The sequence below is a fragment of the Vidua chalybeata genome, chromosome 13 (assembly GCF_026979565.1).
Source record: "Vidua chalybeata isolate OUT-0048 chromosome 13, bVidCha1 merged haplotype, whole genome shotgun sequence".
Lineage (NCBI taxonomy): Eukaryota > Metazoa > Chordata > Aves > Passeriformes > Viduidae > Vidua > Vidua chalybeata.
In genome coordinates, this window is record NC_071542.1 from 7,390,049 (window position 1) to 7,412,630 (window position 22,582).

At 38.7% G+C, this 22,582-nt stretch overlaps 1 protein-coding gene across 7 annotated transcripts in view; it reads right to left on the reverse strand.

Moving 5' to 3' along the window:
* The window catches only part of TCF12 (transcription factor 12), a 161,517-nt gene extending 141,208 nt beyond the window's left edge, over positions 1–20,309 (reverse strand). For 4 of the 7 annotated variants that reach the window (XM_053954883.1, XM_053954882.1, XM_053954880.1 and 1 more), the window contains exons 1-2: positions 19,091–19,617; positions 18,188–18,260 (exon numbers count right to left, since the gene is read on the reverse strand). In XM_053954883.1, coding sequence (XP_053810858.1) covers positions 18,188–18,260; positions 19,091–19,165 — 148 coding nt within the window. In that variant the 5' untranslated portion in view covers positions 19,166–19,617. Of the gene's footprint in view, positions 1–18,187; positions 18,261–19,090; positions 19,619–20,224 lie in introns of those variants that run through there. The other 3 variants (XM_053954891.1, XM_053954879.1, XM_053954881.1) reach the window with 2 other exon arrangements.
* Between the last annotated feature and the right edge of the window lie 2,273 nt (positions 20,310–22,582).

Here is a 22,582-nt window from a genome sequence, read left to right on the forward strand (position 1 = left end):
CTTCTTAGGACTACCTTCTCTCACTCTATTACTAAGGAGAACAAGAGGAAAGTGCTAAGACAAATCATCAAAATCCCCAAAGAGAAAGTCAAATTAGAAAAGCCAAATACAAAAAGGCCAAAATGTGTCATATCCAGAACAGAAATACTTGAACATATTAAAACAGAGCTCCAGCCTGAAGTCCTCAGTTAGAGGCATATTGAGAAGAGTGTATTTTGAGCACAGAGCCAGCTCTCTCCTCTGCAACACACTTCCAGTATCAGGCCAAATTCACATCCAAAAACCAACAGAGATTTTACAGGCTATGAAAGCACACCTGTTCTGGACTTCTACTTCCCTACAAATAATCTTGTAAAGGAGTGAATAACTACTTAACAAACACAAAAAGGTCAGAGACAACTTCCAAATGGCTGGCATTGCCCCAAGCTGTTACAACAGAGTTATGGATAGGCAGATAACAGTTTCTGAACCTGATTTGGCACACCCCAGAAGACCTTGCCTCCAAACAGGCAAATCCTAACAGCCTATTTCTGCTCTCCGGCACAGGCTGGCAGTAAGCACAGAATGAATTTCACTGCAGAACATAAACCACAACCAAACCCCACTACATGTGCAGTGCTGGCTGTGTGCACAAATGGCTCCCAGCCAGCTTGACTCCTATCACTCACAGGCAGGAAGAAAACCAGACAGGCCACTTAAGCAAAGGCTTGTTCACTGTGGGACAGCAACAGAAGATTTATGTGCACAATTGGAGCCATTATGCCAATAACTTCTGTTCACTGACACCCTTTACAGAAATCCTGAAAAAGTTACAGCACAGAGATAACTAGAATTCACAACAATAGTCCCAAAAAGTCTGAGACTGTGTGATTTCATATACAAAGTGAAGAGTAAAAGCTACCAGCAAGTGACTTCAATAGCACAGGACTATTAAGCCAGCATCCAAATTACATTTGAATAGCAAAATACTGTCATAATGAAGGTAATGACACAACTTTATTATATCAGATATAAAATACTTAGTCTTGCAGGAACTTTACAGCGTCAATATTTCCTCTGCAGTCTATAAAGGACTCAAATTAACTCCCCCAAATAAACCAGATATATAAGTGCTTGACTTACAACACAGCTAATATCACTGACACACTCACTGATCAAAAGCTACATCTTTAACTGAACTGAGAGAAATGCAATTTATCTAAAATCTGGGAAAACTAACAAAGAAAGTACTAACTGAACATACTCCAGCAATTCCTTAAGGCCAAAGAAAAAAGTAATCAAGAATAAAAAATTCAAAAAGATGGCCAGATACTCCAGTGCTGACAGAAGTACATCAGATAGTTCTAGTGCTTTTTCACAGAATCTTCTGAGTTGGAAGGAACCCAAAATTATCATCAAGCCCAATTCTAAAGTGAATGGTCCATATGGGGATCAAACCTGCATTATTGGCATTATGAGCACCATGGTCATTACTACTGCTGCTACAGAACACAACACAAAATGTCACAGGTGTAAGCAATGCTTTACATTAAGTTGGTTGTTAGCTTTGCTTTTTTTAAAAGAAAACAGAAAATGCATAAAGGAAACCAACAAAGGCACAGTCTTTACAAAAGAGGTACAGATATCAAATTCCTATTTTGTCATAATAGTGGCCTGTATTTCCAAAGAAGTTATCAGACTGCTGAGAAATTAAGCCCTTCCCTGTAGTCCTAAATTTTATCTGAATAAGTTCAACAAAACTCCTATGAAGAAATAATATAATTCTCAACAGTATCATTCCAGATGCAAACCAATTAGTCCTATATATTGTATATTTCCAAAAGGACTGGAAATAAAAAATATCTTTCTTTTTTTTAATCTTCCTGCATTCAAATTTAATCCATCATGAGGTTTCCGAGGAAAAATCAGACTAAAAACAACTCAAAAGCCTATTCCCAGCCCCATGAGAATGCAAAGTCTGAAAACACTAAATCTGTCACTGGTTCAGGGGTGATTGCAGACACTGCTGTGCCTCCAACTCACATTTTCAGTTGTACATTTCAAGAAATAAGTGTATGTGAGAAGAAACTTTAAGGTAAGTGATTTTTAAAAGGAAAAATATTTAAAACTCAACAGTGATTATTACAATCTTGAGGGATTCTTGAAGAATATCTTTACATTAAATTCAGCTGTACTTCAGAACATAGATATTATTCTTAATATTTATGTCCACACACTTTCTTTTTCTCTGCCCACTTTCTTTCTTGTTCAAGACAGGTTCATAAAAAAAAAATAAAATCACACCACCAGAAACAGTAATGAAAGAGAAAGTTACTGAATTGTCCCTGGGCATTTTGTCTATCAACGGATGTTAGAAAGCCTAACTGGAAATCACAACACAGAATACAGCATTCAGGACTGGCATTCCTATGTTCGTCCCCTACAAATGCCTGCAGGAATCACACACACCTAGAAGCAGCTAACTGTACTATCCATGTGGATGAAATTAAGCCCTGGATAATGAAAATGACCAAATAAAATTTAAAAATTAATGAACTTCAGCTGAACATCCAAATTCAAATCTACCCTAAGTAAAGCAAGTTTATTGTTTTCCTTGCTATCCAGTAGCAATTACATTAGCAAAGTTTTATCAATGCCATTAATACTTACTAGTAGAAGCAGCAGCACTAACAAACTGCTATAAAACTCAGTAATTCTTTTATACCTCCTCTTTATTTTTGGAATTTAAAACTAAGTTTGTTTTAAAAATAATTAATTCAGAAATTGAGAAGTACTCACATCAAGTCCAGAAGAAAGACATCCTCAGCTACCCTAACCAGCTACAAAACCTGGTTGTGGACAAAAGTAATCACATGGGAGTGGACGTGGCCACCTGCATGAAGGGCCCAAGAGCACACAGTTCTTCCTTTCCCTGCTTCAAAGGTGGATGCTCCCCTTTACAAATGCTGATGCTCTTAAGATTAGTTTTAAGTTTTTGGATAACACAATGATACCAAAATAAACATGAAAGTTGCCTTCATATTCCGTATCACTATCATTTAAAGACATATATTCTTCAAAAACAAGTTGGAGAAAAAAACCTACCTACAATAATAACAGGAATCAAATGTATAATTTCCACATTAGCAAGAATTGATAAGAATCTCAAAAGTTTCTTGCACATCAGGCACAAAGCAAATAGCCTTCCCAAACTAACAGTTTCAACCGGATAATCTTATGGGCTTCCCTGGAAAATATATCTGCTTGCTGATTTCCTCAGCTTTCCGTGTGTCCCTAAATACTTGCTTCAGTGTAAACATCCTACTTCTCATAAAACCTGCTGTGAAATTTAAAAATAAGTACCTCAAATTTCTTGAATTACAAAGAAATGGGAAAGCAGACATGAATTGCAAAAAAAAAAAACCCCAAAACAAACAAACAAGAAAAAAAAACCACAAAAAAAAAAACTTACAGTAAGTATCACATTTAGAAGCTGCTGAAATGAAATCTATAAATTGGGGTCAATATTTAGTTCACCTTCCTAAAAAAATTTTTAATTCCTTAAATTCCTTTGCACTCTCTCGCCTTTCAGTGTTTTCTAAAATATTGTTCCCACGAGGTACATCACAAATTCCATTTAAGATAAAAAGAAGGGATAGCAAAGCTACAATATTTGGATCCCTTGCTTTTATCCCAACCTGGCTGATTTTCATTAGGTTTACAGGATGTAAAGCAGCTCTTTTTCCCCAAAAGCTAGAACCAAATATAAAACAGGAGCCACAACAGGCTAGTTGCAGAAAACATGGTAGTTGAATTTTGAGTTTCAAAGAATTGTTTGAGGGCCAAGACACTGTTTTTCACTTAAATAGTATTTATTTACAAAATAGGTTTCACTAATCAAATGGAACTGACACCAAAGCACACCATTAATATGTGAAGTATTTGTTTTCAAAGTATCTGTAGTGCTTGAAGTCTTCCCCTTTGACATGTATTTACTCATCAGTGTTTCTTAAACTTACCCTCACATACCAGAATTATGATATAAAAATCATCTATTTCACAAAAGGCTCCATTTAATGATATACAACCATTTTTATGACAGAAGAAGCAAACAAGTTAAAAAGCACTTCAGGGGAAGTAGGAATTATTGTTTTCAAACTAAGTTCTTCATGATCATTAGGTTAAATCAAATTTCTTTCCCAACTTCAAGACACACTCTGTTGTAGCACAATCAGCTTTTCCACTGCTGTTAGAGCATAGGTTCTGTCTACAACAAAACAAAGGATATTTTTAAGTACTCAGAATCCATCTAGAGTAGCAAATACAGCCACATTTAACACGGCCACATCTCTTGTTTCAGTCAGAGTAGGTTTTGTCAAAAAATCCACTTGATTACTGAATCTTTTTAGACGACTTGTTACCATATCCATGATTATTAGATCATGGCCATCGGCTAGACACTGGTACATATATCCAGCTGTCAAAGTGAATTTAATCCATTAAATACAAAGGATAGCTATGGACAGGGCTGCTTTCTGTTTATGTATAAGGAAACCCTTTTAGACCAGAAATTTTCTTCCTTGAAGAAATTTAGGCAAATGTATCTATCTGTGCTTTCTTATTTGGATAAGATTCAAATAAAATTTACTGAAATTAGATGCATATGTAATCTGTGAAGGTGTGCTGAAACAGTTTCTGTAATGCTGATATGAGTCCCAGACTGAAATTTGCATTTCAGTATTTTTAAATAACAGAGTTTTCAATTAAGAAGCTGTATAGTAGACACAGCAAGAACTGAATTGAAAAAGAAAAACCCCAAAACTTGATCAATGTAAGTAAAAGATTGAATTAAACAAGCAGAGACATCAAACTAAATACAAAAGTAGGGAGTGAATATTGACACTGAAAACAGTGCAAGCTAATTTAACTCTGCTTAGGTCATATGAGGTTCTTGATATTAACCCATTCCAAGACCACCATTTACATTAACTGACCGAGTTCAAAAACACTTCTTGTCTGTTCTACAGTGTAAACACTAACCTCATTTTAGAGCTGAGGAAATCAGAAAATAGAAAAGGAAAAAAGAAAGGCAGTTCCTCAATGATGTAGCAAAACAGGAACAGAAATTTTGCCTCTTTGTTACATCCTTTAAAACTCAAGAATATCTTCTCTTCGCTATGCAATGACAATCTTGACAAAAGCTTTTAATGGAGATAAAAAGCCTGCTTTAATATTTTACAAAATTTTACAAAAATAACAGCACTAAGTAGAAAGTGATTAATAATATTTCCTAGGACTTTCCTATTCCTAGTGAATTTTTAGATATGAATTAAGAGTCATTTAGACAAAAAAAACCTCATTTCAAGAATTATGTATTTTGTTCATTATTCAGTATCCCATGTTCCTATAATTTAACAGATCAAATAAAACAATAGCATAGATTATAAAACCACAGAATATTAAAAAGCAGTTAATATTTCAATATGGAAGCTTGTTGTATGAATTAAATGATCTCTGCATTTTATTCAAGGATTAGTCACACAAGTATAAAACTATTTCAGAATTAGAATTTTAAAAGAAATACCTAACTCCTCATACTAAACTCATTCAAAATGCTATCTTTGTTAAGCCTGACAAAATCAGACCAGTATTTATACACACTTACATATTCAGAACACAATGAGCTTATCTCAATGTATGCCAGTGACCCTACTGCCACAATCCCAAAAACAGCGCCTACTCAATCAGTACTGACTCAAAGGCTAAAAGGACACATAAATAGAACATTTGTTGGAGCTGTGAAAGATCTTTTATTCCCAAACGTGACTTGAGACCAACTGGCACAACAGTCAGAGGATACTTGGGTCGTTAATGCTGTGTTCATTCCCAAGGAGAGCTGCAGAGTTCAGGACACACGTCTGCTGAGGCAGCATTAAATTTGCTTAAAAGGGGAAAACAACAACAAGCAGACACCTTGCAGAGTCTGATTCCCTCGGTTCATTCTCTCCTTGTGATCAGTGCTGACCTCTCCCTGGTACAGTATCTGGTCCCCATGCCAAGGCCACTCACACCACAACTTGTCTATGCAGGTTAGGCAAACACATGTAGAAACTGTAAGTAACAAGTCCTGGTTGAACTGCTTAGAGCATCAGCTCAGCAACACTTCCCAAGGCCAAGCCAACTGGAGCTGTGCTGCTTTCCTGCTCTGACAAAGGGGCAAGGCCAGGCAGCGACTGAAAAACAAGACCCAAGCTGAGGATCTCTAGTATGGCACATGCATACATCTGCTGCAGCAGGCAGAAAGTTCTTTTCAAGTACAAATAAAGTACTCATTATCTCATTATTCCTTAATTTCACTTGGAAGGAGAAAAAAGAAGAATGAAGTGTTTGCTTAATTCTCACTTTTATCTATTTCAGAAAAAGTGATAGAGCTAAAGACTATATTGCATAAACAGATATAAAGGATGGAGCAAGCTAAATGGATAACTTCAGAACTCATCTCATCTAGAGGCTCTTTCAGTAAAAAAGAAATACTTACACATGGAAGTCCCAGTCCACATAAAAAAATATGTTGTACAGTGTTAATCACATTGTCTTCAAACTTTAAAAAAATCCTCTTTTTTTTCAATTCTTCAGATTTAAAATATTTTTATATTCTTAAATAAGCAAAAAATTAATCAACTCCATCCTGACAGCACATGTAGAAATGGATATTACAGCTGCCTAGAGTGTCTGTACTCTAAAAATTGTCTCTGATTTCTCACATTTCATCTTGATGAAAAACCCCACATATTTAAAAAAACCACAAAAACTATATTATCTGATGTGACACAAGAAATTAATAGCTTTTTCATAATTTGAAAACAATTAACATTTGGTAACTACAGTCTGAGGAGGAAGTATTTATATACAAAGATATAGCTGAGTTTGCTGGAAAAGGAATCCTATGTAAGGTATATTTTCCAAATAAATACAGAACTTTACATCTCTGCAAGGGATTTTCCCCTATTAGTGTCACATTTATAAATCATATGGTAGCAAGACAACCATTTTACTTATTAAAAAAAAATGAATTAGAAAAGGATAATGAATGAAGCAGTGCATTTTCCCAACTGTTTTTCACTACCCAAAGTTATGGAGGAAATCTTAAAAAAAATATTTCTTCCAGGTACAAAAAGGGACAAGTACTGTGGGAAACTCAGAGAGTGATACTTTGGCAATAAACACTGGTTAGCTGTTAGAACCATTCAATCTCTAAGTGCATTCAAGCTAAGTATGTTAAATACACAAAAAGTTCACAGAGTAAGATTTTAAAAAGCTGTAGCTTTATGAACTTTGGGTTCAACCAACCACAGAAGCAAATAATGTATTTCAAGGAATTCTCTGCTTCCCGCTCTTTTTACTCCAGCCATGTGCTAATACTGACAAGGTACTTTCAGATCAATGCACCAAGCACTTCAGGAGATGCAAGAGCTCTGCCAGGAATCCTGCCTTCAGAAGGACTTCCATTGCTATGGCAACAGCATGTTCTCCAGGATCCAATTCAGAGACAACCTGTGACACACTCATGAGAGATGGCCAAACTCCGGCACAGTGCTCGCTGCAGCACAAGTGGCACTGTCACACACATGCCAGTTAGCACTTGCAGGAATGCAAAGTACAAAGCAGGGGGGGTTTATGATAGTTCACTTAAGTTCCCTGCTTATAAACTGGTGCATCTGGGAGAAAAAATACCATTCACCTTATTAAACAAATTTAGACTATTCAAAGGCCAAAAAGTATATTATCATTAGCATAGAATACAAATTGAATTACACATCATCTCCTATATTCAGGAATTTATCCCTTTTCTGGTCCCAAATTCCCCTAACAGGATGAGGATAAAGGAAAAGGGAAGGGTTAGTACATAGCAAAGAAGCAAATTATTGAAACTATTACTCAGTACTCAACAAGTATCTTGAAATAAAGTGAGTTTAATGAGTATAACAGACACACATGGCTACAAACTCTGGTTTTACTACATCACTCTACAAAAAAACCCCAAGCAATCTCTTACAATGCTTCACCTTCTACCCAGAAACGTATTCACAAAAACACCCTTGACATCTTGAGATTTAATGACCAAACATGCCGTGTTGTAGGCATCCCTTATACACCACTCTTACACTTGTAAGAATTTGTATACATCGGGACCAGCCAGTAATTCAAGCCATTAAAAACCACTAGAAGGAAATTTAAGTTATTTACCCATTTCTGCGTTTTTATTACGTTCATTTTCAAAAACTAAGGTAATAGTTACATACATTTTGTCTGCATGAACAGACAAAACCCTGCCTGTTGCTGCTCACCTAAGTTCATTCATCCCAGATGATCAGATCTATCTTTCCCATGCATAATGAAGATTACAACACGGCTGCATTCTCTATGTTTCTGACAATACCTAAAATAGTTTAGCCCCTTTTAAGATTCCTTCTGGTTGAATTGTACAGCACTTCCATCCTGAAGGCCTGGTAAGACTGTTGGGTGTATGTGCTGGAGAAGATACGGTCTTGCATTCTTTAAAGCCACTCACTTCCTCCTTTTGAAGTATCAGGCATTATCTGACTTGCTTTGCAAGCAGTAATATTGCAGATTGTTAAAAAAATATTGCAGATAAACTAATAAAATTAACAACTGAAAGAAGAAGAAATATAGGCACTTAAATTTGTGTTTTATTGGGATTTGCATTTTTGGGAGGTCTTTTAGGCTTTTGTATTTTTTTTTTTTTTTTTTGTTTGTATTTTTTGTGTTGTTGTTTTGGTTTTGTTTGGGTATTTTTGGGGGGAGTTTTTTAATTGAGGAGCTTTTGAATTCAACATCTCACAAATACTCACAAGTATCTAATTCAGATGTTCCTGTCATAAGTAGTATTGACAAACTTTATGCTCCATTTTTTGGTGTGCCTATTACTGACCTCTAGCAAGGGAATATGATACCAGAGATATTTTCAAGGTAACCAAAATAAAAGTATTGCACAGAGCAGAGAACACATGCCAGACATTACACGCATTTATACACGAATTTGCAGAAATGTGCATTTGTTTAATAAAATCCAGCTAAGGGAAAAATTTTTGCATTACCATTCCATTCAATCCCCTTGCACCTAAGCATCACAAGCACTAATCTTGCAAAGATATACTACAAAATACAGCCATTTGAGCTCTACAGTAGTAAGCGCCAGACATCATTTTTAGAAATACACAAAAGCTTTTCATTACTCAAAAACTCGGTCATCTTCATTAAATCACCATCTCTTCATAAAAGCCTTGGCTTCATTTAGCATTCAGGAAGATGAAAGAGCAGCTACCCTCCTTATGGATTACTTCTCTATTACAAGAGAATACTTTGCACGTCAAAAGCAAACACTGAAGGATTAAATGATATTGTAGTTTCCGCTCTTCTTTGCAATGGGCAGTGAATAGAATTGCAAAGAAACAATCAGTGATTATTTTAAGCTGTGTTCTTTTGCAAGGATTATGACTCATGAAGTTGCTGCATAAAGAACTGGAACGGGATAGGTGTCACATTGGAAATGGTGGCAACAGCACAATATGAAAAATGTTTGTCCTACAAGCAAAGATGTCTGATTTAATCATTTCATAGGGTAGCCACAATTGCTCTTGGGATAACAACCAAGACAATAGTATCTTGCATTCAAGTAAACAAAAAATAAAAGTATACACAATGAATTCCATTCTCATACAGAAGACTAAAAATACCTCTGGATTTTTTGTTTATACTGAATTAAGGGTAAAATACTTTTAAAACTCAATTTAATTTAACACACAGAACATGCACATTTATGGTCTCATATTCATTTCCATTTTACCTGCAAAATGTACACAACTAGAAACAGCCAAATTTGGATTTTGATTAACTAGGTATGTTTTTCTAACAATTAGCTCAGCATACTCATCTTTATATTTAAAAAGGAGGAAAAGAATACACCATCTAAAATATAACTTCCACAAAATATGGCTCAGAGCACACTTCAACACGAAACTCTAGCCCAGCCTAACAAGAGTTTTGTTGTGTTACCACTGCTTCAGCAACAGCAAAGATCACTTCCAGAGACAAGCTAAACACAAAATGTGTCCCACAGTTTTGTTCCTGAAAAGCAAAGTAGAAGTGGTTCAGCTTCTTACTAGAAGTGCACACAACTAACAACCTGACCAAGACATGGGGACACCACCAGCTCTGTTACTACAACTGGCACAAAAAGAAACCCAAAAAATCTGCTACCAAAACAAACTTGAATAGTGTAACAAATACCTCACATGCTTATGAAAAAAACAATATAGGCAACCTCTGCAGAAGATCAGGAGCAAGAAATTCACTGCAATAAAAAGTTACTTCCAGAAGAAAAATAAATCTGAAATTGTCAACTATGTAAAAAAAAGACTTATTTCCCACGTAGCAATAAATTGCTACTGTAACAAAAATGTAGACTTTTGGACCATCTTTTAAATGCACTTCCATAGCCCTAATATGAAAATGTACAAATTGTCTGTCCAGGCTAAACTTTCCTTAGTTTTATGCTAAGATTTTACTGACATTTACAGAGCATTTGTCAGGGCCGCAAAGTAAACACTTTTAGTCAAGTCTTTTTCACACCCCCCTCCCCCCCCCCATTCCAAATTCTACTTTAACACACCAGCAACAATTCTGGTGTGGTCAAGCAAGATTTTTCTGCATTACACTAGTAAAAACTTGAAGTTTATGTATTTTAAACCAATTTCAGCCCTTTACTTAAAAAAAAAAAAAAAAGAAATCACATCTCTAGTATACAAGAATCTAACAACGTCCTGAAGATTGATTGGGTACTTTTTAGCCTGATTATCCTCTGAAAACAGTGAGATATTATAAATATAACAAAAGCTACTCTTTCAGATCATTCTTGGTATTCAGTTAACATCTTCACCAAAGAAGTACGCCCTTTATGTTTTTGAATGTTGTGTTTACAAACACAGTTTTGTTTTACAGATGAAAAAACAAGGCATTCATTCAAAACATTAAAAAAAATCATTATCTCATCTTAGAGTCATAATAGAAAAAAATAAAAAAAAAAAAACTTTGCCCCTACAACCACTAATAAATAATGCATTGTAGTATTTAAAAAGTCCATCAAGTACCACAAAGTACATCCAAATCATCAGGTTGAGGTATACAATAGAACTGAGGACTGCTAAATTTTCAAACTAATTAAAGATAAACAAAAAGCAAACAAAACCCACAAAATGCAGGAGTGGCCATTACAATATAATGTAGGGAAAAAAAAAAAAAACCCTCAGATATTAAGAATAAAATTCCTATCCTTAGAATGATATTTTTTTTCCTGCCTTTTCCTATAACATTTAATAACCAAAAGTGATGAAGGTGAATACACTATTTAAAACTAATTATGCATATTCAATAACAATCTCCAAATAATTCACATGCAAAAGAAAATACTGCCTTTGCTTATTTCTTTATTTAAAATCTGGTGACTTCCTCACAGGAGAATGTACAAAACCAATCAAGTTTTGCTACATTTTTCTGAAGAAGTGTTAACACATTGAACTAGATAATGCCTGCGAAAAAAGGTTTTCAGAAAAATACTTTATTTCATGAGGTCAATTATTGAAACTGAATTTTCAAGTATGAAAATTAGCATCTATTTTGAAGTAAATTTAAGATAGAAGACTTATTTATTATATCCCATAGATAACATATGGCTCTGTGGGTACTTTAATAAATTTTATGTAGTTCTGAAAATGCTATTTCCCTGAAAACATAAACCTTTCACAATAAAGTAACAAGCAGAACTGCATCTCCATGGTCAAGAGAGGTCAGTTCAAGAAACCTAGCAAACTATTTCAGTTTATGTACAGCTTTGATTTTAAAAACAGTCTCCACAAACTTCAGTCTTACTGAGTGGTATGGTATTATATTACTGCCTTAAGCAACCTTCTCTTCATAAATACACACAATGTTCAGCCCTGAAAAAATTACACTATACCTTTAGCAATTCCAGGAAAATACAGTTTTCCTAGTTAATAATAGAGTATAGTTTACATTAACAGAAACTCAGATAATGGTATCTGCAGGCTCAGCTCTGGATAAAGTAGAATTACCTGAGACAAACAGCTGTCACAGCAACTTGACAGCAAAACAACTAAGGGGTTAAATCCTCTTTGTGTGACAGCTGGAAAGAAGTGAGGGGAAGGGGAACTTTGGCAAGCATGTATGAATGATAAGCTTTTAACATAAAATTCCTTTTCTAAAGATCAAAAAGAGACCATAAACATATAAACCCAAAAAAAAAAACCCTAAAACATTAAAACTTAGCAAAACTGCAGACACTAAAGTTTTACAGGGAGAGATTACAAGCTCAGCTGACATTAAAGAACATACAAATACATAAGAATCCCATTCATACTGCTCTTCCCCCTCTTTACTCAAACCCTTAGTCCTCACATTTCCATTTCTATCAAATCTTCTGTCTGGACGGAAAGATAAATACAAAATTTCAAATCATATTCCTTTCACATGCCATTAAGACCACTCTCCAAAGCATCTGAATATTCCTCATCACTTACAGTAGATCAGAAAAATTTGGCAGGGCACAGAGTTACTGGCTGAAGGGAGGCTGATGTTGGTAATCCCATCCTTAGATCCACGAACAAGGCACTACTGCAATCCCAGATCTTCTGAAGCCACCCAGAAATATCATTGCTAAGATCTTCCTTGCATCCCAAACCAGTAATATTTATATGGGGATTGGAGGTTGCATGCTGTGCCTGTAACACAGTGACCACACTGCTGCTCTCATCTAAGGAAAAAATTGCTGGAAATACAGGATTAACTTTTTGAAAGTATGCTTTCTACATGCAAACACAGCAAAACTCAATTTCCCTTACTAATGGTGTCAAATATATCTCTAAACAGAAGACAGACCAGCACAAAATTCTCAGATCTTCTATGGAAAACAGCAAAGAATTTCTGACCAAGTGTCATGAGGTTCATACCATCATCTTTCAAAACCAAAGTCAACAGCAATGAACAATGGTCTAGCACCTGTTTCTCTGCTCACCAAGCTAGATTCAGAATACTGAGCTATTTTAGTAACTCTCCCTTTTTCCTCAATCCCCAAAACCTCAATATCCATATGACCACAAACATCTCGCAATACACTGCTTCAAAGCTGGGTTGTCAGTTCTTTCTACTTATCCAACATTTTTTCCCCTTCTCTTTCTTAAACAGGAGTGTGGAAGCTGTATCACACAGGAATATACACTATACTTGTCAAGACTTCTCATGACATGCCTGGTAATTTATCTTTCCCAAGGCAAGGAATGGAAGGAGGAAACGAGACAGCAGCAGTGAGACAGGGGCTGCCAACAGGCAACCTGCAGAGTCATGAGTTTACTGGCTCTGCATCATCCTTCAGGTGTCTAAATGCACCAGGTGAGGGATCCAGACTGAAATCTTGACCTCATTTGCATTTGGCCCATTTGAAGTGTAATCCATGGGTCTTCCCTACAAAAAAAAAAATCGAAGGTAAAGAAGCCATGGACACCCTTCTGCTTTCAAGCACAAGGCTTCTTCAACTCTCCTAAAGCTCTTCAGAAGAGGACAGAATTTAGTACCTCTCAGACCAAAGATGAAATACCAGGTTACCAAGTCTGCTGGTTCACCTTTAATGAAACTAATTTTTTTAAATTAAAAAATTTAAAATTAAAAAAAGCTACACTGCTGCATGATCTAATCTTTAACAGACCACTCCAGATTCCCAGCATTTAAGACACAATAAGAGTGCCTCTTCTCTTCAGAAATTGCATAGATCTAAACCATTGCTCATCCAGGTAACTCTCCCAAATTCTTTTTTGTTTTTTAATTTGGGAGGTGTTTTTGTTTTGTTTTGTTTGTTTCTTTTACAAAGAACTGCTGATGGAAAATCGAAAAGGAAATAAGAGTTCACAGGATTGACAAAGTCAGGTCTTGTTAATTTTGGAAACACTGTTTGGTAACTTAAGAGACCTGCTCAAGAATTGCCATTGTGACCATTCTCAAGACACATGGCCCTAATTTAGGGACACTCAGGTTAATGGCAGGCTATCAGCTTAAATGGTCTTTGCACCAAGTCACTAATTAGCAGCCCATCCCAGTCCAGGGCACCCCTTACAAACTCAGTACATTGGTAGAGACAAGTGGAAAGGGCAGCCAGTCTCTTGAATTTGTATGAAAGCAACCAAACCAATACAAACAGATATTTAAACAGATACATCCAGAAGTTTTTGCATGTATGAGGAATGTCTGGGTACACACAAGATTTGTGCCCAAAGCTCTTCACATCCAAATGTGCATACTTATTTTTCATGAACTTCAGAAGAATCTTACAGGCAAGAGAAGTATCGTATTTTGACAACTTAGCTCCTAAACTGTACCTCTTACTTTAAACTCTTATTCCTCTTTTCTGCTATACAGCCACAATATCTTACTTCATCTCTTTGACTGATACCTCACTGATGCATGTGCACAGCCACATGTAAAAATAATAAATAATGCTATTAGCACACTGAAAAGGTACTAAATTGAAAATGGTAGGCCACAGAAAAATACTCCCTCAGAGTTATTCTTCTTTGCAAAAGATTAAAAAAAAAAAAAACCCAAAGGGATTTATTTTAGGGTACTAAACCTGAGATTAAAAAAATCAGTTACAGGGAAAACTGAGATTGAGATCAAGTCTACTAAAAACCATAGGAAAATTGCACTACCATTGCCAAGGGTGTGCACGTGCATATTGTGACTGGTTGTTAATGGAATTACTGTAATAAATAAAGGGTGTTGGGCAAAATCAGTAACCATCCAAGTGTGTATTAGCATACGTGTTGTAGCTTAGACAAGGGCAAAACAAGCAAAATGTCACTGTAAATCACAAACACTACCTTTAGCCACAGTAGTGACTGAAGATTTAGATTTTACATAGAATCTAAAAAAGAAAAAAATCAAACTACCAGATTAAAAAGCTCAATGGAACAAACCTTTGACCTTTGCCACCTTCTACTACAGTTTCTAAGACAGAAATGCTTTCATCTTCAGAAGTTGGTTTTGGAGGAGAAAAGAATGACAAGTTCTGTTTTGAACAAGAATTGAGTACAGCAGGTATGACAAGGAATATTTTGTGGCTTAACTCACAGGCTTACATTATCAGGTTACTTTTCCAATATGTTTATTTTCACCAGCAGTCTGATCAAGTAATTTGACTTTATCAGCAGCTTACATGACTTACTGTCATAATATACTACAATATATCAGATTAGTTCACTTATTTTATCTGCAGCTTTCATTCATAACTGATTGACCTGTAGAAAGCAAGCCTGCCCCAGCTATGTTTTAATCAAAACACAATGTTCATCTGTTAATCCAAGATAGCAATTTCTTACAAATTATAGATCAGTTGTATTAGCTGTTTTATTCATGTAACCAAACTACAGATATATTTCTAAAATATAATCAACAGAAGGCTTGCAGAATTAAAGCAAATCAAGCTTGTTACATCAGGATTAATAATATACACCCCAGTATTTCCAACACTTCACAAAACCACATCTGAAAAACAAAGAAAACTTAACCATTCTTTAACAGCAACTAATTTGTCCTTTTAAACTAGGGACCAGTGGGTAGTAAGGAAAAAGCATCATGAGCATTCCTTCCTTCTAAATCAGATTTCCCAGAAATATACAGTCTTAAGAGCCATGTAGACATACAATTGATCTTCACCTATTTAATGGGGCCATTAGGCTGAATCTCAAATCACTGACAGGTTGGAGGGGGAGGGGAGGTGTTTGCAGATGTTTAAGTTTAAATGAGAAAGAGGGGGCTCTAAAATAAAAAACAATGAGCACAGTCTTACTCCAACTAAAAAAAAAAAAGAAAGCACTTTCCTTCAGTATGCTTGTAAAAATATCACAAAAATAAAACTGAGCTTAATGGGAAAGATATTAAAGTAAGCTTCACTTCCCTAATTGCCATCAAAACCACTGAAAGTGTCTGTAAGAGGCAGCAACACCCAAAGAAAAAAAGAAGCACTTTTTAGGAATCGGCACACAGTGTGATTTTCAGTCCTAGATAGCTCAAAGGAATAAATACCTCCTCTTTTCATGTTTCTCTTTAAAAAGTGATCTCTGGTCAGTTTAAAAAAAAAAAAAAAAAAAAAAAAAAAAGGTTTTTAAGTATTGTTTGTCCTAGAAGTTACAAAACACTTGAAATTATAGCAAGACCACCAATTAAATCAAAGTACTTAGAAATTAAATGCCTGTACTTCATCACTGATCTTGACATAGTTTTTCTACAATACTTAACACTGCCTCAGAACACAACTAATAAAGAAGTTTGTCACCTCTCATTGCTGCAAAGTAATCACCCTAGGTCAAGGCTTAGATCATAACATTACCAGAAATAGGGTATATAATCCACTAACCAGTAAATTTCTACACCTAGAAACATTTTAAATGAAAATCCATGAATACATATACTATCATTGAGAGGGGAACTCAGCTGAGGTTGTAGCTTGTCTGACAGTTGTAGTGTTGTACTGAGGATTAGTATTTATAGGAGTATACACCATATTGGTAAAGAAATTCAAGGAGTCACTTACACTGCTTCTCTTAAAGAAATAACTATTCTGGCATTCTCTCTTTTTCTAAAACATCCAAGGGAAGAAAGGGAAACATTACCTACAAATAGGACATGCCACATTACTTAGAAGTGCTCTAAGACCTAAAGTAAAAATGAAAGCTTTATTATTTAACAGAAAATCATTCTACTCATTCAGGAAAACCAAGGACAAAGTGGGATGAGATGCTCACATTGTGCTCCCCACAATTAAGTTTTAGATGCCTGAATGTCTTTTAAAACAAGCTTCAGGGAAACAACTCTCTTAAATATTTGTATTTTCAAAAATTTAAATATTAACTATATTGTAAGACAGATTTGCTGTCTTACTATTGCCATTAACTTAAACTTGATATACTTTCAAAGAGGAAGAGAAAGCCAGTCCTTTATTTTAGGAGAAAACCAAACAGACTTCTTCAAGTATGTAACAATTATATTTGCTACATAGTTTCATTACATTAAATGTGAGAGTCTCTGGAAAGTTTGAAAAGCAACTCAATGGAGAAGTCTTAAGATGCTTTTAAAAACAAAAATCCTCAAGTGTTACTAAAATGCAGGGTCATTTGGACTCTCAAAGTAACAGCCCTGACAACCTAAGAGGCTAACAGGGGATGTCACTGCAAAACTTTAAGCCACTACTCCACTCCTCTACTGGCATTCTAAACATTTATTTTCATTAACTAAAACACAAGCGTTACTTTGTTGTATCCATAAGATCAAAAATATCATTTCACTGTATTCAAACAAGATGAACCTACATAAAAAAGTTTTATCAAAAACTTACTTGTGTTTCTCTTTTGTAATAAGTAATAAATATTCCTTTTAGGGAATGACACAAAGCATCTGTTTTAAAATTGCACTTATTTCCTATTACAGTCTTAGCTTAAAGGTCTCTGACACAGCTATTAGGTGGACCCTGTGATAATGTGATAATACATTGAGGCCACAAAATACATGCAATGTGTAAATATACAGTTACTTGCTTTCCAGATGCATGGATAAAATTTCAACACAAGAAAATTCTAGTTGCCAAATCTTTGAGAGCTACACAGTACTAGAAAATTGTATTAAACTCACATTTTCCTTAAGTACTGCATTTAAAAATAGCATGTCCTTGAGTCAGGAGTATTTAACTATTTGGCATTTTACAGAAGTTTTCTCCCTTCATACGGGGGGGCTAGGAAATTCTTCAATTGAACAGCTAGATTTGATTTTCTCAAACAAAAACAACACAGACATTCATTTTTAGTACAACAAATACACAACTTCCATGTCAGTATGGCTAGAGACATTCATCACTTCACTGTACCTAATAGTCTAAGACAGAGAGGAAAACCATGGTTAAAGTTAGCAAAATGCACTATAAAGATCAAAACAGCACATCTCTAACTGATCTGAATATCTTATGAGAATATGCACAAATGAAAGACTACAATACTCTGAGAACATGGAGACTACGCTGAAACATTACAACCCAGCGAGATGAACATTCTGTATCTCGGATGCATCCTACCTGATCCACTGAACTGGCTGCTTCCTAGTGTAGTTGGTCTGGTTTTTCCACTATTTACAGGTGGGGAAAACATCTGCAAAACAAGAAAAGAAGAAGACATGTTTTAGTTGGCTTTGAAAGTCTGTGCTGAATTAAGGTAAACAGAAAAAAGGTTAATAGCAAACAATATTTTTTTTTATATTTTTGCTTGAAAACAAACAGAATGCAAGATGCATGTTTAGACACACAAAACCAATAAGCTGGAGTACTCCTTGCAATTTATTAATAGGACCAAAACCTCATTTCTACACAAACATAAACAACTTAAAACTAAAGGGACACCTACTACTACTGGGAATATTTCAAATAGTTACATGAGTTACATTTTTTTACTCAAATTATATTTCTTACTGATCTACAAGTATAAAGTCACTGCACAAAGACAGCATTTAAGATGCAGTAGTTTTCTATTATATTTATAAATCAAGAGCCTTTTTGGTATGTTAAAAGCAACACACAGAAAATACCTACAATTTTGTTAGCCAAGACCTTCAATTAATAACTTCTTTTATTTGTGGCAAGTAGTTTTTCTTTTGTTTAAATAAGGGAGAAAAAAAAAAAAAAAAAAAAACAAAAAAAAAAAAAACACACCACCCAGAAGCCAAGGTACCAGTGCCACACGCCAGCTTAACCAACGTTAATTATTAGATTATGCCACCACTGGGTCAGCCTGATTTTAACCAGTTAAACCAATTGACCCAGCTGGTATTACAGTATTAAATCTTGAAGTCTAGACATTACATCAAAGTTCAGGTGTCCAACTTGGCTGAGGCAGAGCCAGCCAAGCCCTGCACGCTGCTGCCCCTGCTCCTCACTTCACAAGACCACGGAGAAGTCATGAGAAGACCTCAGAGAATATCCTACCGCACTGAAGTCCAGCAAGTCGCTCAATTCCTTGTCAGTTCCTATAGCGGCCATCCTCTGCTGCTGGGAATTCATCTTCCTCCGCTCTTCCGATCACCTTTCTAGGGCACAGGGAGAGAGGCACAGGCAGCACTTCACGGCGCGAACCCGGCCCCGGCGAAGAGGGGCCTCTGGTACCTGCACCCCTGGGGCGGGGTGGAGACTCCCGGGGGAGCCTCGCTCGGCCGGGCGGGCTGAGGGAATCGTGAGCAGCAGCTTCCCCGAACTAACGAACTCTCTTCAAGTTTCCTCAGGCTCCCTTCTCTCCCTCATTCCACTTCTCCCCCAACCTCGAGCAAGGCACGGTCAAGCCGCAGAAGGGCGGCCGCCAGGAATTAAGTCCCCCCCAGGCAAGAGAAAGCAAATAAACAGCCGCGGCCCGGCGAGGTCCGGAGAATTAGCGAGAGATTAAGTGACTCACTGTCCCCGCAACAATGGGGCTGACGAGCGGGGCCGGACGGGCCTCAGCAGAGCCATCTCTGCCCCGGCATTATCGCCCACCGCCGGTGCCGGCTCCCCCTCCCCCTCTCTCCCGACCCACCCACCGGGGGCCGCGGCCGCCGCTCCGCGCTCGGGACCGCGGCGGGCCGGGAGCCGCCCCCGCGCGCCGCACGCGCACACGCGGGACCGGGCGCGCGCGCGCCACCAGCGGGCGGGTGGGGGGGGGGCGGAATGCGCGTGCGGCGGCGGGGACGGGAGGGGCCCGCGCCTTCCCTTGTGCCGGCGGGCGCCGCGGGGGAGCCGCCGCGGCCCCGCGCCCCGGCAAGTTTCGGAGCCGCCCGGTCCTTTATGAGCACCGGCAGCCGCCGAGTGCCGCCCGCGGGGACTCGCTCCTGGCCCGCGGTCCGCGGCCCGGAGACCCCGCACGCCCGCCCCGCCACCGGCGCGGCCGGCCCCGGCTGCCGCCCCTCGGGTTCCCCGGCGGAGCCTCCGCCTCCCCCGCGGTCTCCCCGCCGCCGCCCCGGGCAGCCCCACTCCCTCCCGCGCGCCCGCGGCCCCGTCCTCTCGCCGCCGCCTCTGCCCCTGCGAGCGCCCGGCCGCCGCTTCCCTCCCCCCGCCGCTCTCTCCCAACTTCTCGCGGCCGCCCGCACTTACCCGCTGCCCCTGTGTGCTCCGGTGACCAGGGCCGGGCCGGCGGCGGCGCGCGGGCCGCGGGCTGGGTGGGAGGTGACGAGCCGAGCGCTCCCCCCCCGCTGGAAGGAACTTGTGGGTTCCCTCAGGCGGACATTTTTTTGCTTACAGAGCCTCAGCACCACGTTCACGGCTCCGGCTCCGTATCCCTCCGCGTCGAGCGCCGCCGCCTTAACCCTTGTCGCGCCGCGCCGCTCCCGGCCGGGGCGGGCGGGGATCCACAGACACCCCCGGGAGCCGCCCCGGCACCCGCCTCGCCCCCGGACGCCCCAGCAGATGGGGAGAATGGGTGCCCTCGGGCCGCTCAGGGAAACACGCACCCCGCGGGAACAGACCCCTCCCCAGCGCTCCCCAACTCAGCCAAACCGACAGCAAACCTCGACATGCAGCACTGCCGGCAATGCACGTGCCCCAGAAGACATTATCGCACTCACCCTGAATTCATATACCCTAAAATATGCCTGAATACTTTCAATATATCAATACACAGTCTTACTGCTTAAAATAAAATGGCATATAAATTACATAAATCTTTAAGCATTCATTAGCAGCTTCCTCTTAAATACACACCATTAAAACCGTAACGTGCCAAAGCACAAGAACATGGCTGTAACTATAAGAACACACATTCAAATAAACTCTGCAGCTCTCTGAAACAGGTGATGCTAAAGGTGAACCAGCCCAGCGGCTTCCGTGCAGGAATGGGAAGCAGCGTGCGAAGAACCTGCGCCCTCATTTGGGTCCTGCCACCGCTACAGGCAAATCACTCTTTTGTGCTCCTTCTCCTTCTCACAAAACCGCACTGCCAGCCTGTCCTGCCGGGAAGTTTATTTCGTGTCTGTAAAGCCACCTCACACACCAGCGTACCAGCCTAAGGCAAGCGCACGCCTCTCCCCGACACCGAGCGGAGCGGTGCCGGTGCGACGCCGGTGCTCCGTCGCACACCCGTCTCTCGAGCCTGCAGAGCCCCCAGGTGGCACCTACTTGCCACCACCTGGGCCTGGGCCTGCTCTTGTCTGACCCCAGCTACCGAAGGCCAGCTACCGTTCTCTCCGAAAGTGAGAATTATAAAGCAATTATCTATGCAGCTACTGGCATATTATTCTTTTGGAGCAAAGGTATTTACGAAGCACAGGGACAATGAAAAAGGATACTAAATTCCCGGAGAACCTACAAGGCACCAGGGAGCCGGTAAGTGCAGTGAGGAAGGGCACGCAGTGGGGAGGAGCTCGCATCCCTCACAGGCTGCTACTTGGCAGTGCCCCAGCTCTGGAAAGCAGCAGGCTGTACCGAGGGCTCTCCAGCCACACACCCTTCCCTTTCAAATCAACTCTTCCCACCCAGGCCCTGACTGTGACATCTTCCGGAGGAACGGAAATGTGGTAACAAACTTACCACCCCCAGGCAAAGAAAACCTGGAGATTCTGGAGATGTTCCTCCGTTTTTCTCCCTTACATGCCTTGTGCTGGATGATCATTTGGCCTCGTGATTCTATGAATATTCATATATTTGCCACTTAGAAATGCAGGAAGCAATTTGTATTAAAATACCAACACAATGACTTCCATTCCCTGTGCCCCTGAGGGATATAAGTATGTACTTTTTCTCTTTGAAGTATAAATAATACTACACTTTAGAGGGAAGTGCCCATTGACACAGATCATTATACATTTCATGAGCAACATTCTTTAACATATTTTTATTACAATATCCCCTATATACCTACTGAGAAGATATTGTTTCTCTGGAAGTGCTACTTTTAACCAGTAGTGGCACTCAGTACCAGTCAGTACAGCTGCAACCCTGATAAGCATCGATTAGAAAGCTTGCTATATGTAAAGAAAGTGGAAGTAATAATGCTAACAATTATTTGTACTGATGTGTAACTGGATTAAAATGATAACTCATTTTTGTTAAGATATAGATAATTATAGATTTTTTGTTAATACAAATACTTTGTATTTGCCCTCTGACATCAGATTTTAAGGTTCACATTTATAGATTTTTATTTGCAGCTAGAAGCTTTGAGTGGAAGATGATATAGACACATAATCCATGGCAAGGGTTTAAAGTTACACAAAATACCATAAAATGTTTTATTTGCTCCACAATGACAAGTCACTTTTCCGTGCAGATGCCAAGTAAACATGCTCATTGCCAAAAGTCACATTGTAGCAGCCATTCTTTCTGTGTTACACCTCCATGCTTGGCGGTCCTCTCAGAAAAGCTTCAAGGCACTTAGAGAAAAATGATCAGAACATAAATGAACTTTCCAGAAATTATGCCAGACAATTTAGCAAGTACACAAGGCCTCAGGGAAGG